This window comes from Punica granatum, chromosome 7 (genome assembly GCF_007655135.1).
Source record: "Punica granatum isolate Tunisia-2019 chromosome 7, ASM765513v2, whole genome shotgun sequence".
Classification (NCBI taxonomy): domain Eukaryota; kingdom Viridiplantae; phylum Streptophyta; class Magnoliopsida; order Myrtales; family Lythraceae; genus Punica; species Punica granatum.
In genome coordinates, this window is record NC_045133.1 from 5,196,409 (window position 1) to 5,213,994 (window position 17,586).

General features: G+C 36.4%; 2 protein-coding genes across 2 annotated transcripts; one reads left to right on the plus strand and one right to left on the minus strand.

Annotated features, from left to right (window-relative positions):
- Positions 1-1,489: 1,489 nt before the first annotated feature.
- LOC116213182 (glycine-rich protein 5-like) lies at positions 1,490-2,369 on the minus strand. Its single transcript, XM_031548030.1, has one exon. The coding sequence runs from the start codon at positions 2,264-2,266 to the stop codon at positions 1,739-1,741; it is 528 nt and encodes a 175-aa protein (XP_031403890.1). The 5' UTR covers positions 2,267-2,369; the 3' UTR covers positions 1,490-1,738.
- Positions 2,370-10,139: 7,770 nt separating this feature from the next.
- Positions 10,140-13,232, plus strand: LOC116214767 (26S proteasome regulatory subunit 4 homolog A-like). Its single transcript, XM_031550225.1, has 6 exons — positions 10,140-10,697; positions 11,437-11,682; positions 11,949-12,118; positions 12,201-12,417; positions 12,530-12,670; positions 12,953-13,232. Exons 1-6 carry the CDS (start codon positions 10,221-10,223, stop codon positions 13,034-13,036), a joined length of 1,335 nt encoding a protein of 444 aa, XP_031406085.1. The 5' UTR covers positions 10,140-10,220; the 3' UTR covers positions 13,037-13,232.
- The last annotated feature ends 4,354 nt before the right edge of the window (positions 13,233-17,586 follow it).

The window sequence follows — 17,586 nt, forward strand, 5'->3', positions numbered from 1 at the left end:
AGATCCGACGAATGAAGATAAAATAAATAAATGAATGAAATTGTAGGTATTAATTCGATTAAATCTTCGTTACTAAAGAAAAGATGAAGATGGGACATACCGTCTCTTCGAATCGAGGATTTCACCATACGTACTAATGGCCCGCTCAGGGGACTGGTAGTCGGTGGCCCAAGCAAGGCAACTGACGAAGCATCGGTACTCAACATTAGTGAGGGCATGGCAACAACAACCAATAAGAAGGGAAATGCTTCGAACGGGAAGAAAAGAGTTTAACGATTTTTGCGGGAGGAAAGATGGCGGCTTTTATAAAGGGCGCAGGTGAAGAGACACTTAGTTAAAAAGCTAAAGAAATAGTCAAAATACTAATGTGACATGCTCTCATTTATCGAACGGATGACTCTCATTGTATAAATATGAGGAGACAACTTTAATATATTATAGATAGATTATAAATAGATTGATCAAGTATGAAACCCTTTATCAGCACGTTATCACACGATCAATGGATTTACATTTATTAACTACGCAAATCGTGACATATGAAACGGATGCATAAAATATTCTTCGTGGATGCATTTTTTGGATGGTTAACCTTAGAACACAAACTTGTGTCTTCAACATGTGGGCCCGCAGGCCTAAAAAGGCCTCTTGTCCATTACCAGAAAATGGGCCTTGACGGATGCTTTGCCGTGGGAATTTGCCATCAGGGCATCGACCGAACTCATATTTTCAATTTAGTTAATCTTTTTCTCTTTCTTTACTATTTGATCCGATCATCATTTTTTTTTTCCTTTTTCTTTAATTTTATTTTAAAATTCTTCTATAATTCTCTCTTTTTTTTCAATAATTCTCTCTTATTTAATTCCCCTTCAACTTGACTTGTTTTGTTTTGTTCGTTTTACACCTTTTTCAACACATTACATTTATAAACAAAAGATTGAAGGAAATGAATCGAGCCAACAAGAAAATATGCGTGAAAATTATGAAGTATGGAAAATATATATGAAGTATGAAAATGGAAATTTTTTTGGGAAACACAAACAGATTCTAGGGCCAGATAGTAAACAAAGCAAAATGTTATGGATCGAATAACAAAAGTAAATATATGGGTATTGCATCGATCGTGAAATGACGTTACAGGAATGAAATTCGCGGGAGTAAACCATTAAAATGAGGCGGGGAAAGCTGAAAAGACCCGATCTTTAAAAAAAGAAGAAGAAGGAGATGTAAATGATTAAAATAAAAATAAAATAATTCAGCGGACCACACTTAGAAAAAAAATAAATCCAAAAAGGAAAAAAAGCAAATATTAATAATTCCAAATAAGAGGACAAAAATATACGATAGTAGACTATAATAAATAATTCTTTTTGGTAACACCATGAGTAATTTTCATTTTCTAATATTAATTCTCATTTAAACGTCTTAATTCTTCAAGTCGATTATCCTATTTAAATTCACAAACTTCCGATGAAAATGGATCGAGAGCGATGGAAGGAAGGTGTTTCATTTATAAAAAGGAGAAACATGGGAATATTAGATGGACAAAGCTAAAGAAAGAGCACAACACATGACGAAAGACATTTCCACACAACGTACTTAGGCAACTCCCAAACACCTAAGAACACAAAAACGTACACATAAATATAACCCCAAAAAAAAAGAAAAAATCACATAAACGTACTGTCATAGTCAAAACGAAAAGACCATTGTACGCAGTAAGATATTATTAAACTCTTCAAGGACACGGCAAAGCCCCACCGCCGGCACCTCCTCCGACGCCGCCACCAACGCCGCCGCCGAGGCCACCAACTCCGCCACCGAGGCCACCAGCTCCGCCACCGAGGCCACCAGCTCCGCCACCGAGGCCACCAGCTCCGCCACCGAGGCCACCAGCTCCGCCACCGAGGCCACCTACACCACCCCCAAGCCCGCTACCACCCCCGAGGCCGCCCAGTCCACCAACTCCTCCACCAACACCGCCCAGGCCGCCAGCCCCACCGAGGCCCGTGGCACCGCCGATCCCTGCACCGCCACCTACAGTGCCGCCCAGTCCCGTGATTCCACCTAGACCTCCAACTCCACCGTACACACCATTCCCACCGACTCCCCCAAGCCCCCCGACTCCACCACCCACGACAAAGTTCTTCTGGTCGTCGAGGCCGGTCCCGGCCTTAGGGGCTTTCCCGGCCTTAGGGACGTTCCTAGCCGTGGTTCGGGCAACCACTAAAGCTAGGGCAAGAACAAGCAACAAAGAGCCCTTCATATTTTCGCTCACTCTTACACTCACACACACTACTCTCTTTCTCTCAAGTTGTGGTCAATCAATCAACTTGGATTTGCATGAAATGAGTGTATGGGGCGTACGAGTTCTTCTCTGGCTTTTATAGGCAAAGAATGGGACGGTGGGAGGCAGTTGACGTGAATAAATGACAATTTAAATGCGAATATGGTCATTAGGGATTTGGGTGCTTAGTTACTAACTAAGACAAGAGTTTATGATCCAAATCGAAATTAATAAGAAGCTTTTGGTCCAAGTTGTTGTCGTTAAAGCATGCTTGAGGGATTATTTGAAACATAAAACCATAAGTATGTTTGTCAGAGTCCAGTTGTTGCCTAGCTAGTGTGAAGTTCACAGAAATTAGGGTTTCGTGGCCTGTGAGTTGCCTGTAAGACGTGTCAGAACTGGGACGTACACTGCATGGGGGAAAATGTTGAAATATAGTAGCTAGGTGTAAATTAATTTCTACTGGAAGCTGGAGTTTCCTAAGTTATTGTGGTTTGACGATGGTAGAAAAAGAAAGAAGAATAACTTGTGTTTATATTATGTAGATGAAGTTCAATTTGAAGATAATTATATAATTATATTATATTATAGTAAACAATGAAACCTCCTCTATTGAATGGAGGAGGCGAGTGGGTGGGTTTTTCCCACCCGCTCCCCCCCCCCTCCTTTCCTTTTTATTTTATTAAATTTAATTATACATATCTCTTTTTTCGGGTGTGTACTACTGGTTATTCTGAAGTTTGCTAAGTCTAATTAATCTATATTCAAGCGAGATCGACCCACTAAAAAATAAATCTTTTCGAAAGCGTAAGTTTTTCTTCAATCACAAAACTTGCACCCAATACCACACCTAAGGATAACAAGCACCAACTCACTTAAAACCAACGTGATCAATCAATGTCGATAAAAAGTCTATTTCTATTTGTCACCAATTTTTCGGTTAAACAATTAGTCACCAATTTAAATAGTCATTTTTTATTTGCCATTTTTCAGTGTGTTTAATATTTGAAAGTCCACTAGCTAATTAATATAGGTTAAAGTGAGCATTCCGATTGTGAATATTCTCCAATCACAAAACTTACACTCGAGGGTGTACGTGCCATGCATGGAAATATAAAAAATATTATTAAAGAATAATATATCATAATAATAATTTCTAAAAAATAATAACAATTGATTCCCCATAGATAAAATTGTAATGATATTTTATAATAAGTAAAATTAAGTTTTTATGTTTATAGAAAGAAAAGTGGCTCAATAAGAGTTTCACTTCAAGCATTTTTTTCCATTTTCTTACCGAAATATGTATTCTACGCTAATGTGGGTGTTAAAAGAGGAGGAATTTCTTATTGTTTTGGAAATTAATTAATTAAATTGATTATATAGGTAGTTTCTTGAGAAATCATAAGGTTTTTTAATATAATGAAGTTTTTTTGGTAATTCATTCAATACTTTCTAATAGTAGCAGATGTTTGAAAGAACTTAGAATACCATATAATTTTCGGTGTATACCCTAATTATATAATAAGTCCTGATATGATATGGTTTTCTTATTAAAAGTATTAGATAAATTATTTTTATATATTTCAATATCCTAACAAATATTGATTGAGAAAATAACGTAATAAAATAGAATATAGTTGTATAAATATTATAAATAAACTTTAGACAAAGCATAAAGAGATCATATACATACTTTTTGAAGTACAAGTAATATTTCCCTTTATACATATAACAAGACCCATAAACATTCTAAATCTATTGTTTTAAGAAAGGGAAAAGTACAAAAACTCTCATTATGATTTGGAGTAGGGACAAATTGCATTTTGTATTTTTATTAGGGACAATTAGTCCCATGTGGTGTACTCCGTTAGATATAATGGGGTTACGGAGTTAATTATTTTTTCATTTTCAATCCTTAATTTTTAGCCTTTTTAATCATTGTGATTCTAAATCTTTTTCTTTTATTATTCATATCCTAAACTTTTCATTTTGTTTCTTTTTAGTTTTATAAAGAAAATCAAAAGGAAATGAGGGGTCAGGGCCGCCAATCAGCGATCCCAACCCCTCCACCGAGATCACCGACACCCATGAAGGACGTCGGCGAACTCGGTGGAGGGTCGGGATCGCCAATTGGCCTCCCCAATCTCGAATCGACCGGGAACTTCGAGTCGGAGGTCTCCGGTAGATTCGGGGTTACCCCTCCTTTCTTTTCGATTTTCTTTATAGGACTAAAATGAAATAAAATGAAATTTTTAGGATATGAATGATAAAAAAAAGATTTAGAACCAAAATGATTAAAATATTAAATATTGAGAACAGAAAATGAAAAAAAATTAACGCCGTAACCCCTTATGTCTAACGAAGTACACTACAGGTGGGCTAATTATCCCTAACAAAAATGCATGATGCAATTTGTCTCGACTCCAAACCGGGATTTTTATATTTTTTTCTTTACGATATTATAATCATATATATATATATATATATATAAGCAGGTACTACAAACAATAATTTCTTTGTATTTCATCTATCTAATATATTATACTAGGGAACTTTTATACCACGTCGAAGCGTGGACCCGTATCCCTAGTTTAATGTTAAACCTTTAGAAAACATTTCTAGACAGTGACCTACAGGTTTTCACGTTTCCCAAAGGGAACTAAAGTTTTCTGTCAATTATTACCCATTGGTGAGCTGTGCTTGTGCAGGTGGAAGTTAATAAATAGCATTTTCACTAACTGGATATTTGGCAGTCTTTTTCTTTCTCTAAAATCGAGTAGTAAGAAAAAAGAGTTTTGGTGCGTATCGATATTCGCCATTTAATTCAATACAAATTCAGGTTTAATTTTCATCGATGAACCTCTTAGATACTTTTTTCTCTTTGTCTATGCGAACGTTGGAAAGTCCCGTATTCTTGTAACTCAATGATATGTTTTGCAGCCAATTAAATCTTTTAATTAATGGGTTTAATTTTTCTCAAATACATTTATATTCAGGCCGATTACTCAATAGACACAGCTGCGCAATTGTACATTGATACGTTACACATACATATATACATAAAGATGGATGGATAGGATTTGTATTTAGGAGGGGCGTGCTCCTTGAGGGGCAAATAATATAGTAATGGATTTCTGATTTAGGGGGAGCAAATATAAGAAATTTTCAGATGTGTACATGCTTTGCTTCCAAATGCTTTGTATTTTCAGAAATCTTGAACAGTAGCATGTATGGTTCTTTGAAATATTTTCTTCTTTTAAACGATTAAAAATGCTTATTCAGGAATATACACAAAACACAGTCTCGCATGAAACTAGGCTCACCATTCAACAATCCTCACTAACAAGATTTTCTGTGCGATTTTATTATATATATATATATATTAGTTATTAGGTCCAAAATCTTTCTTATAATCGAAAGTGTATATATATATATATATATATTTGATAAAGCATTTCAAAAGATGCATATGTATATGTATATTATATATGTGTATATGGAAAATCCAATTAGTGAAGAAATCATTGATCAATAAAATATTATCGCTCTATCATCTATGGACAGTCCATATGCATGGACTGGTCCATCAAGCATGTGACTGAATTTCCAGATGAATCGAGGAGTGCCTGTCCTATACTGCGAATCATTTGGGGAATTATTAGTTGCCAGTGTCATGTAAAAATATAAGGCATCTTCCCTGCATCTTTGGCGTCATACTCATGGGACTTGATTAACAAGTTATGTACATTGTCGATAGGAAACAGCTTGAGACGAGATGGATTCGTCAGTTGATCTTCAAGCTCTAGCTAGGAAAATGATGGGATGCTTATGTTCTTCAAATATCACACGCCTCTAGTCGGAGCTGCTCGAGTTTTTCTTGCATGCAGCCGTTGGGTCATGTTAAGACGCATTTTCACAGAGGATAGTATGCTCGGAATGCACATAAGTTGGGTAAGCGTGCTTTTGGCTCTTTTTGGTCGTGGAGGATAATGAATAACAAACTGTATTCCATATCCTTAATTATGTTGTTATTGTCTCTCGCATGCATGTACTATATTTAGATTACATAATCTTACTTAAAATTATCGAATTAGTCATTCTGCATGGGCCGAACAACACTTGTACATAACGTATCGCCGAATCACGAGATATCATTTACACTTTTAGGGACCACTAATAAACGCTAAGAATACATAATAATAACCGAATTATAGAGCACCTTCTTCCTTTAGTGCCAATCCTGTATATATCATGCATGGAAGAAATATATACCTCTTGGGGATGTTACATATATCTCATCATAAATTGCAAAACATTAGGTGGCGGACGAAATAATGGAGGGGAACAAGATATACGTGAAAGGAGACTCAATTATACATGACATATTAATTCCACTATAATAATAAAATAAATGAGGCGACCCACCTTTGGGTTTGGTTGGGCAGAGCAGTGCAGTGCATGAGGAATTTACTGCGAGATGTCAGCTCTTATTCAATGAGCTGTGAGAAAATAGACCGATCAAATTAATCATCGTCCCTCCCTCTTCTAGTCTTCAACGTTGCCCTAGATCCGAGTTCTCCTTATGTATGTAAAGTACTACAGCTCATCTATACCATGTGTGTCCTCTTGTGTATATCTAACTAAGTGTGTCCGTAAATTGGTTTAACCCTTTAAACAAAGTTTGCGATTTGAGTCATGCAAAAAAAAAAAAAAATTTGCAATTGAAAGAACTTAATGAACGGGCTTGAAGTTGAACTAGTCATCAACCATTGCGCTTTAAGTTTTCAGTTGGCGCGCAAAAAGGGAAAAAAAGAAAAAAAGAAAAGGAAAAATTAGAGTGCCCTAAAAAAAGATGACCCTGTGAATCGGGTCAAATTAATTTTTATCATTATTATACCTAAGGGGAGTTTTATTATGGGAAACTGTAAGGGAGTCAAATTTATGGTTTTTTTTCCGCTCACAAAGAGATTTATAAGTCTAATATAATAAAATAAAAATCTTAAATATCTAGTAAATGACATGAATAATCTCACGGCGAGAATTAAATCAAGCAATCTTTTGGTTAATAAGTGAAAATAAGTGTTACTACGCTGCACTCTCCTTCAAATTGGTGCTTCTTAGGGTGTGTTGAAACATAATTAAGCTATGCATCAAACTCTTTCTCAATCTATGACTTTGCTTCTCGTCTGACATCTGTTACGTGCCCATCTCTTTCCTCTCGAAGTAGGGCAAGTACCTGCACGACAATGATGTTTCACAAGCAAAATTCGATTTCTTACTATTTATTTTATCAAAGTGAGCTATGTATGTATGTATGTGTGTGTGTGTATATATATATATATCTATATTGTGACACGTACTTGTGCTGTGCGCATGATTTACATGACTTCATTTTGCTAATAATTAAACTCAAATTAATAGTGTAAGTTTAAGTAAAGAAAATATTATATTGATCCAGTGTAGATTATTTAGTCGATGTGTTTTAAAAAAATTAATTAGATTTAAAAATTAATAAATAAATAAATTTGATTCACGAAAGAAGCAGGTATATATGTGCGGTCAATCTATATGGGAGAGAGAATCAACATAATATGAGTTGATAAAAGTAACTTGGCGCTTATTTATCTTAATAATACTCATTTGAGTCTTGTAAATATAAAAAAATTATGGCTGTGATAGTTTTATTTTTTAGTGGGCCGACCTAGTTCAAATCGGATTGGTCGGAATCTATGTGAGACTTCCAAAACCAAGGAATACACACAAAAAAGAAGAAGGAAAGAGAGGCGTATGGAGAGAAGAGAGGAGGAATGCATCGGATAGAAAATTGGGTAGTTAATTATCTATATCTACAATTATAATCATAATTTTTTAGTATACACGTTAGTATCAAGACGCTCAATAGACCACGACTAAACGCGGATTTTCTCCATTGATAAATAGATTCAAATCCAAAATCTTATTTAAGAGGAGGAAGCGGTAAACCATTTCAACCAACCCATATAATTAATTATTACCATGCATTAGTGCTTGTTTTCAATCTTAAATATTTTATTAAGGATATTTTAAAAAATTTTAACACCATAATGTTCTCTATTATAGTAATAATTAGGTTGTTGAACCCGTGCGTTGCACAAATTTTGTTCAAAAAATTTCATAATAAGAAATTAAGTATGAAAATAATAATTGATATAGATTAGAGGGTTTGAATATGGTAAATTTTATATCACAATGATATATATTTAATTAGAGAATTATAGGTAAAGATCCGTGTACATAATTAATATTTCAATTATCAATGAAATTTCTAATTAAATAATTTTAAAAAATTATGTTAAGTCAAAATCCTCAACTTTATTCAGTAAAAGAGTAGAAATTATAAAGCGTTTAAACTTTTGGACTTTTATATTCTCTTATGCATTTTTCTTATATATTAAGTGTTCGTGAATTTGAATAAATTTAATTGATTTTAATAATTTATCTATTGAACCTTTAATTTTTCTTTTTTTATTATATTATTATTACTCATAATAACAAATTATACAAATTATTATCATTTAATTTCATTATAATATATTAACATATGAATTAGTAAGACATTTATTATTTGCCCCCCCCCCCCCATTTTTTTGCTGAATAAATTTACTATTTGCCTCTATTTTTTAGGGTGGAGTCAAGTTTATATATTATATAGATAGATATATATTCAACACACATTAATGTGGCCGTGACAAATTAGTTAAAGTATAATGCTTAGTTATTAAGATATAATACCTATTTGATACATATTTCAATTAAATATAGGACATTTCTATCCCTATGATATTAACAAAATTTACCTTTATGACCCCATTTATTGTTCAGTTGTCTAAGTTTATATATATATATATGGATTGATGTATAGTGGCAATCACTATTCCATTTCCAGCTCTACATTAGAACTCAATATGTCATTTGTTATATGAGCTTACTAACCTTGGACACGCATCGAGATTCCTTATTATGTATATCCAGCTCTAACTACCGTCCACATTCGTCGCATGAGCAATAAAAGTAGTGTAGTCGATTGCTTGTCCTAAAGTTCACCTTCTTGTAACTGGGAAAAAAAAAGTTCACCTCCTAGTTTGTTAGCTAAGTAGTTAGCTTTGGCGATCATTGAGACTACACAAGTTTTCCAATCAAGGAGATCATAAAGAATGGCCCGAACTTGTACGGTGTTAACGGGGCTTGTGTCTAAGGTAGCTCATCTATGCCCATTGCAAAAAATTCCCCACCGCTGCCTTCCTGTAGGAGTCTAGGCCGCGTCTCAGTCCCAGTGTGGCTAATCATCTCCTTGGACCAGCTAATGATCATAACCTTAATAATATATTGCCTCACCAACTAGCTAATCAGACGCCAACCCGTCCTCAGGTAGATTCTTCCTTTTGCTCCTCAGCCTATTGGGTATTAGCAGTCATTTTCAGCTGTTGTTCCCCTCTAAAGGGCAGATTCTTACGCATTATTCACCCGTCCATCATTGGAAACACTACTTCCCATCCGACTTGCAGGTGTTAAGCATGCTGCCAGTGTTCATCCTGAGCCATGATCAAACTCTCCATGAGACTCATAGTTGCATTACTTATAGCTTCCTTGTTCGTAGGCCGAGAGACTATTGCCGCAAGCAAGTAAGATTTCATCCGGATGACGCTGGGCCAAGATGTAAGACAGAACAAAGCCCAAGTAAGCCCACAAACTAAACGGATCATGACTTTCCTAAATAAAGCCCATTCAGTTTCTTCGGCCCAACCCAGAAAGCCCACTTCGCCTCCCTCTTCTCGTCACTGATCAGAAGGTATAACTTGTTCCCAAAGCCAATCCCCTTAAAAAATCTCCGACCATCTCATCCGCCCTCTCGCTCTGCCCCTCTGTCTGTGCTATCAATCGAAGAGAAGACATGGGTCAGGGAACTCCCGGCGGTCTTAACCGGCAGCCCGGCGATCGGAAGCAGGACGGGGCCGACAAGAAGGAGAAGAAGTTCGAGCCGGCGGCGCCGCCATCCCGGGTCGGCCGGAAGCAGCGGAAGCAGAAGGGGCCTGAGGCAGCTGCCCGGCTCCCCACGGTGACTCCCCTGACGAAATGTAAACTCCGGCTGCTGAAGCTCGAGCGGATCAAGGACTACCTGCTGATGGAGGAGGAGTTCGTCGCTAATCAGGAACGGCTCAAGCCGCAAGAGGAGAAGGCCGAGGAGGATAGATCTAAGGTCGACGACCTGAGGGGAAGCCCCATGAGTGTTGGTAACTTGGAGGAACTGATCGATGAGAACCACGCCATCGTCTCGTCCTCGGTCGGCCCAGAGTATTATGTTAGCATCCTCTCGTTTGTTGACAAGGACCAGCTCGAGCCCGGCTGCGCCATTTTGATGCATAACAAGGTATGGTTTTGATTGCTCTCGAAGTAAATTGGCTTGGCATTTTATATGCTTGTGGTCTTGCTGAGAATTCTTAGGGCTGGGCAATTTAGGGTTTCTTTTTAAGATGTGATAAGAGACAGCGAATTCGCTACCCCGTTTGCTTGCTTAGAAAACTGCTGGGATGTTGGGAATTAGCTTTGATGAAGTCGATGGAGCTGCTATATGGAGTTAAAATCTCACCTTTTTGGTGTTTTGGTCCTCAATTGGTAATTGGAGGATTTGAGCAAAGAGTCCATGTAACAACAATCACGTACTGAGTCGAAGAATGCAGGTCATTTGGGTTGAAATGGCTCTCCTTGTAAAATGTCCATATAGCCTCTGGTGTTTGCATTTCTTCTTGAAATTCCTCTGCTTTACTGTGGAACTAATGTTAGATGGGAATAGTTTTGTGTTAATGTTAGCAAACCAATACTTTGGAGGATCTGTGGTTCTGTCTTGGTTCGTGTTTCTTATGGTAAAGCAAAGAAAAATACCTGATATTAAGTTGATATGTTGTTTTGGCTTTGGTGATGTCTTTTCGGTTGTGTGAAAGTGCATCCTTAACGACTTGCCAGTGATTGTCAGTACAGTGAAGTTGCCTAGGGAGGTCTTGTGAGTGCTGAGAGTCAGATAGAAATCATGTTGTCGATGAAACTAGTGATATAACATTAAGCTATGAGTGTGCACAACGGAATCTGACATTTTGAATGGTTCTTAACAGGTTCTTTCTGTGGTGGGGCTTCTTCAAGATGAAGTCGATCCCATGGTGTCAGTAATGAAGGTTGAGAAGGCACCATTGGAATCATATGCTGACATTGGTGGTCTCGATGCCCAGATACAGGAGATCAAAGAAGCTGTTGAGCTCCCTCTTACCCATCCTGAGCTGTATGAAGACATCGGTATCAAACCTCCCAAGGGAGTTATATTATATGGAGAGCCTGGAACTGGCAAAACCTTGCTTGCGAAGGTACAGTTTTGCACTTCCAATCTGTTAAGCCCTGCTACCTTCCCTTTCATTCCTAATTTTCCTGCTGATAATGGTTTACACGATGGTTTTCCTTCTTGATGGTTATATCATATGTGATATCTCCCGTAAAATGTCTTGCTAGTTATGTTTGCTTTGTGAAGTCGCATCCTGTTTGAGAGGTGTGGGACCGAGTGAAAGAACACAAATGGGAAATTGAAGATTAAATTATGACAGAGAGCCATAATGTTTTCCTCTTTTTTCCTCAGGCTGTGGCAAACTCAACATCAGCAACGTTCTTGCGTGTTGTTGGAAGTGAATTGATTCAGAAATATTTGGGAGATGGTCCAAAATTAGTGAGGGAACTCTTCAGAGTTGCTGATGAGCTTTCACCTTCAATAGTCTTCATTGATGAAATTGATGCTGTTGGTACAAAGAGGTGATTTGGTGGACTTTTTTAAAATTGCCGTTCTGCATTTATCTTTTTCATGTCAAATGCCATAATCATTATGTTCTTTTAGGTACGATGCCCACTCCGGTGGTGAACGTGAGATTCAGAGGACTATGTTGGAACTGCTTAACCAGTTGGATGGTTTTGATTCAAGAGGTGATGTTAAAGTCATCCTTGCTACCAACAGAATCGAGAGTCTGGACCCTGCTTTGCTTCGACCTGGTCGAATAGATAGGAAGATTGAGTTCCCTCTGCCTGATATCAAAACAAGAAGACGTATTTTCCAGGTATTTGCTTAGAGCTTAGACACACAGAGACCAGTCTTTCTCTGCTTTGTTCGTGATGCTGAATTTGCTTCAGCACATGACTGATAAAGTCCGTCATTTGCTGTGGCTGTAGATACATACATCGAGAATGACATTAGCAGATGATGTCAACTTGGAAGAGTTTGTCATGACAAAGGATGAGTTCTCTGGAGCCGATATTAAGGCCATCTGTACTGAAGCCGGGTTGCTTGCATTGAGGGAACGCCGCATGAAGGTGCAAATCCTAACTCTCTGATGCTTATAATCTGCCTTTTTTCCCTTTTACTTTTTGAGAATTGAGATTGAGGAAAAGATTTCTTCTCCGACATACAATAAAGGACACGTGACTAAATAACCGAGTGGAGGATGTTTGAAAGGAAGCATAGGAAGATTTATATGAGAATGGCATTTATTGTGTGTCATGACTCATTAGATAATTATTTGGCCACTCTGCTGGTCTAAGATTCAGAGGTTTTGGATTTTTGATGAGTTTCTGATTGCACACGTGATGATGCAGGTAACGCATGCGGACTTTAAGAAGGCAAAGGATAAGGTGATGTTTAAGAAGAAAGAAGGGGTCCCTGAAGGGCTCTATATGTGAACGCATCGCTTCCTGGTATTCGATTTCCTGTATATCATCTGGAACCAGCGATCTCATCTCCATTTTCGTGTTTTGAAAATGATTTCTCCTAAGTTTTCATTTGGAAAGTCTTATCTGACGATGGATACGATATCTACAGAATGTTTGTAGCAAAATGCTTTCAGTTGCAATGGAATATCTTTCGTTCTTAGTCCAACCACAGTTGTCTTAGCGGTTGATCGTGTAGTGGATTGCACCGTCATCAATTATCTTTTCCGGCAAACTGTAGTCATTGGCATTAGGCCATGTAAAATTAAATTCACTGGTACAGTTTGATCTAAGACTCGATTAAACAACTGGCTTCACCACATCAGTCTCTGAAATCGCTCTACTTCGGACTACAAAATGGACAAAATTTGCTCTTCCCATTGCCCGAAAAATTGCCGAAGGTCATCATCCTTGCAGCTGATCCTGAGAGAAGCGGAAATCTGCCAGAACAAAAGCCAGTCAAAAGTATTAAGTGTGGTTGAAATACGACATCAAATTTACAAGTTGAATCCCTTATCCCGATGTATTATACCTGTTGGGGAAAATCGTGTTGACGCGGATAGGTACAATTCGGTCCTGGTGGTGGTGGTTGCACGGGATTTTGCATGGCTGCTTGACGTAGCATCAGGTTGAAGTGATGATCGATTGGAGCGAGCCCCGTTTGGCACAGATGGGTCACGTGATGAGATGGTACGGGGTTAAAAGTAGCAGATGATAGTGGTGATGGGAAAGGTGGACATGAAGCTGCTGATGCTCCCATGTTGCTGGGGAACAATAGCATTGGATCAGTCACGCCCATCCCCATGTTCATGGGTGGGAACATCATCGGGACCATCGCGCATCCCGTTGACATCATCAGTATGTACACGCAGACAGCTCGCTAAGTAGATCAGTCGATCAGTAGTGCAAAACCTGCTCAATATGTCGAGGCGCATCGTCTATACCTGTACTTAGTAGTTGAGGCATCTTCAGGTACATGATTGCTTCGTCCAATGTGGATGCTGTATCTGTCTGAAATCTCATATAATGTAAACCTCGCGTTAGCTAAACCATTGATGATTATTCGGTACAAACGGGAATGTGCCATAGCACAGGTCGTGGCCAGAAGTAATTCCGATAAACAAATGATACTGAATAGTAATTGCCGACCTTGGTGGAATGTGGGATGAGCTCCTTTAGTGCCCCTATTTTCTCATTAATTCTGTCTCGCCCTCTCTGCTCAAATTCAAGAATATTATATCAGTTAAACATGAACCTAGATATGTATCATAACAACGAAACATGAAATAGATCCATCCGTTGTACTAACATGCACCATGAAGATGAGGAACATACTGCCTTTTATGCAGACAGTGATATTTACTGCTACCGGGTAATGCTTTTCGGCTTAAAAAACGCCAGAGCGACATACCAACAATTGGTGAATCGAATATTCCAGGACCAAATCAGACGTAACATGGAAGTGTACGTTGACGATATGATTGCAAAATTCCAGCTAAGAGAGTCCCATTGTCCAGATCTCCGTGAGGCATTCGAAGTTTTGCAGAAATATTCTATGCGCCTCAACCCGGCAAAATGCACATTTGGTGTACAAGGCGGGAAATTTCTTGGGTTCATCGTTACTCATAGGGGAATTGAAGCTAATCCAGACAAGGTCCAAGCATGATGCAATTGGATAATCTTTTTTTTTTTGCATCTTTTTATAGATTTTAATTTTCCTCATTTACACACTAGGAATATTGATATGAGATAAACTTATTCACAAATTATTTCTATGAATATCTTTTCACTAATATTTTTTTTTTATGTAATGTTTGTCATCACTCCTTTAAAATCTAATTGATCTTATTGAATTGAGCCTATCAGATTCACCAAGTTATGTACAAAAATACATTTTATTTCTTAAAGGATAAGTGATTTTAGTTATTTTTTTGTTACAAGTTATATTAGTCATTAAATTTTTAAAAATGATATCTATAAGAAGATTATTGAGATATTTTTCAATTTCAGTAATATAGGTTTTTTTAAAAAAATATATTATTTTGAGATTTTGGTTTTGTTATAAAAGTCTTTAACGTAAATGCAATAGTAGATTCTACTTTGTTTCCTACGAGTCTTATTTAATTGTACTTTTATCACATAAAATGGATTGATTGGGCTTTTTATATCTTTAAAATTATTTTATTAGAAATTAAATTGATAAACTAACCGATCTATTAAACACTACATAATGATCTTTTTAGTAAGTTTATATATATATATATTATGTAGCACAAACAAACATAGTGTGATATAAATATTATATATATTTGTAACAATAAAATCTATACTAACAAACTATTATTTAATTATGTTTTTCAGTTATTTTGTGAATTGTAAATATTCAATTTTTTATGATTAATTTTTTTATTATAAAAACATGTGCATTGCACGTGCCTCAAGACCTAGTATGTATATAATATGTAAAGCTTGCCCTAACGTTTGTTTCACTGTGATGGAATAAGTCATGAATGACAAAAGTATCTAATGTGAAGTAATACGTAATGGAATTAAGATTACATATAAACTTAGTTGTTTGGTTGGGTATAATAATAGAGGAGATGAGAATTACGATTCTTAAATTTGGTTTGTGAAAATTGATAAAGAGGTTTGGGCCGGATTCTAATTGCCTTTCGCCCCAACCAAACGTGCTCTAAAAGTTTAAGGCATAATTTTAATAATGATGAATCATCAATTAAGTCTTTTGGGCAAAAAGTCATATAGTGATATGTGGATGTCCATACATGGGAACGTCAAATGATATATATCGCGACGTTTCGGATTTTGATTTCCGTTTTGCATTGGAGTTTGTGTCTTCTTTCTTAGAGTTTTCTCTTTCAATCAATCATAGCCGCATTGCATCAACATACGGAATCTTGCTGACTAACACTCCTCACCTCATCTCTTTTTAAACGTTTCCATATTCCTTTCCATTTTGCGCGAAACTTGCATGAGCATATACCTTTTTGCTGGAATTTTTGACATAGTTGAAGAATGGTTGTGATGGAATCAAGTCAATATTAATTTGCAAATAGAATCCTTCCGGTGTCTGAGATCTGATAATTTCATTACACGAGTACAAAAAACCTGACGCGATCAATAATAATAAAAATCTATAATGAAACACTAGTGAGAATCCAATGCCCCGAAAACCTATCAGGTCCGGTCCTAGAGTAAGGCCCATAAAGCAGTTGCCTTAGACTCCCAAAATTTTAGACCCCCAAATTACGGAATATTATATTTATTGTACTTACCGATAATAAATTACGGCCCCCAATCATTCCTAATAAGTCTCATTTTCCTTTATTATATTAATTACCCAACAATGACGTATCAAATTTGCAAAATTCTTAATTTGTCTCATTGTACAGAAATTTCATAGATTTTCTCTCTTAAAACACTTCCCAATATATTGATCACTTTCTCACTATTCTTAATCATTCTCCCAATTAATTATCCATTAGATTCAATTGAATCACACAATCCTGTCCTCTTAACCATATCCGAATTTGTCCATCGTCTACAGTGCTCGATTAAAGTAATATTGCTGTTTTAGATATCTTCTTCTATTCCGCTATTATCGTGTTACTCAATTTTCATCATTTCTTTTCCTCTAAATTTGATTTTCTACCCATAATTTCCGTAATTATCTTTCCGCTTATTCTTTCAGTTGAGGCAACGAGGAGGAGGAGGAGAAGAAGAATATTTTATATTTTCATTGTGAATGATTAACGTAATAAAAACAAAATTGAAAAAAAAATTATTAGGAGACATTGGAATTAAGAACTTATTATTAATTTTGGATCTAAAAAGTTGAAAAAATATTTAAAATAAAATAAAATAAAATAAAAATTAAAGGCCTCATATGAAATTTTTTCTTAGGTCATGAAATCTCTTGGGCCACCACTGAAACTTTTATAGGGGTTCCTCTGCAAAGTTTGTCCACGGGGGTGATCGAGTTGGGGCTTAAGACTGAAAGGCACGATTGATGGACCAGATGTGAATATTCTTGTCCTACTACTGAATGGATGCAAATCCTCTGTCCCTGTTTCCTGTTCCCATCTCCTTTACCCTCGACCAAAAGATGACATATGTCCTTCTTAAAGAATCAATGGCACATAGTTTGCTTAAATTTGTATCGATGTTCTTCTCTCATTTTTTTCTTCTTTTCTCCACGAAATAAAAAAAATTTAAAAATTCATAAAGTAACAAATTAAAATCTAACAAATATTAAAAATAACACAACACTAATATAAAGTTTCATAGATAAGTAAAAAAAATTGTGGATATATTGAAAGGTTAAAAAATTATAAGGTACATATTTTAAGAATTTTAGGATTTTATCGTTCTAAGATTATAGGGTTTTTAGGTTTTAGGGTTTTAGGAGTTCTATAATATTTTAGAGTTTTAGGGTTTTTATGGTTGTAGGATTTTTAGGGTTTTTTTAGGGTTCTAGGATTTTTGGATTTTCAGAGTTTCAGGGT

Coding starts and splice junctions, on each gene's coding strand:
- LOC116213182 (XM_031548030.1), bottom strand. CDS start 2,266: ATGAAGGGCTCTTTGTTGCTTGTTCTTGCCCTAGCTTTAGTGGTTGCC.
- LOC116214767 (XM_031550225.1), top strand. CDS start 10,221: ATGGGTCAGGGAACTCCCGGCGGTCTTAACCGGCAGCCCGGCGATCGG. Junction 12,418..12,529: donor CAAGAAGACGTATTTTCCAG/GTATTTGCTTAG, acceptor CTGTGGCTGTAG/ATACATACATCGAGAATGAC. Junction 12,671..12,952: donor TGAGGGAACGCCGCATGAAG/GTGCAAATCCTA, acceptor GTGATGATGCAG/GTAACGCATGCGGACTTTAA.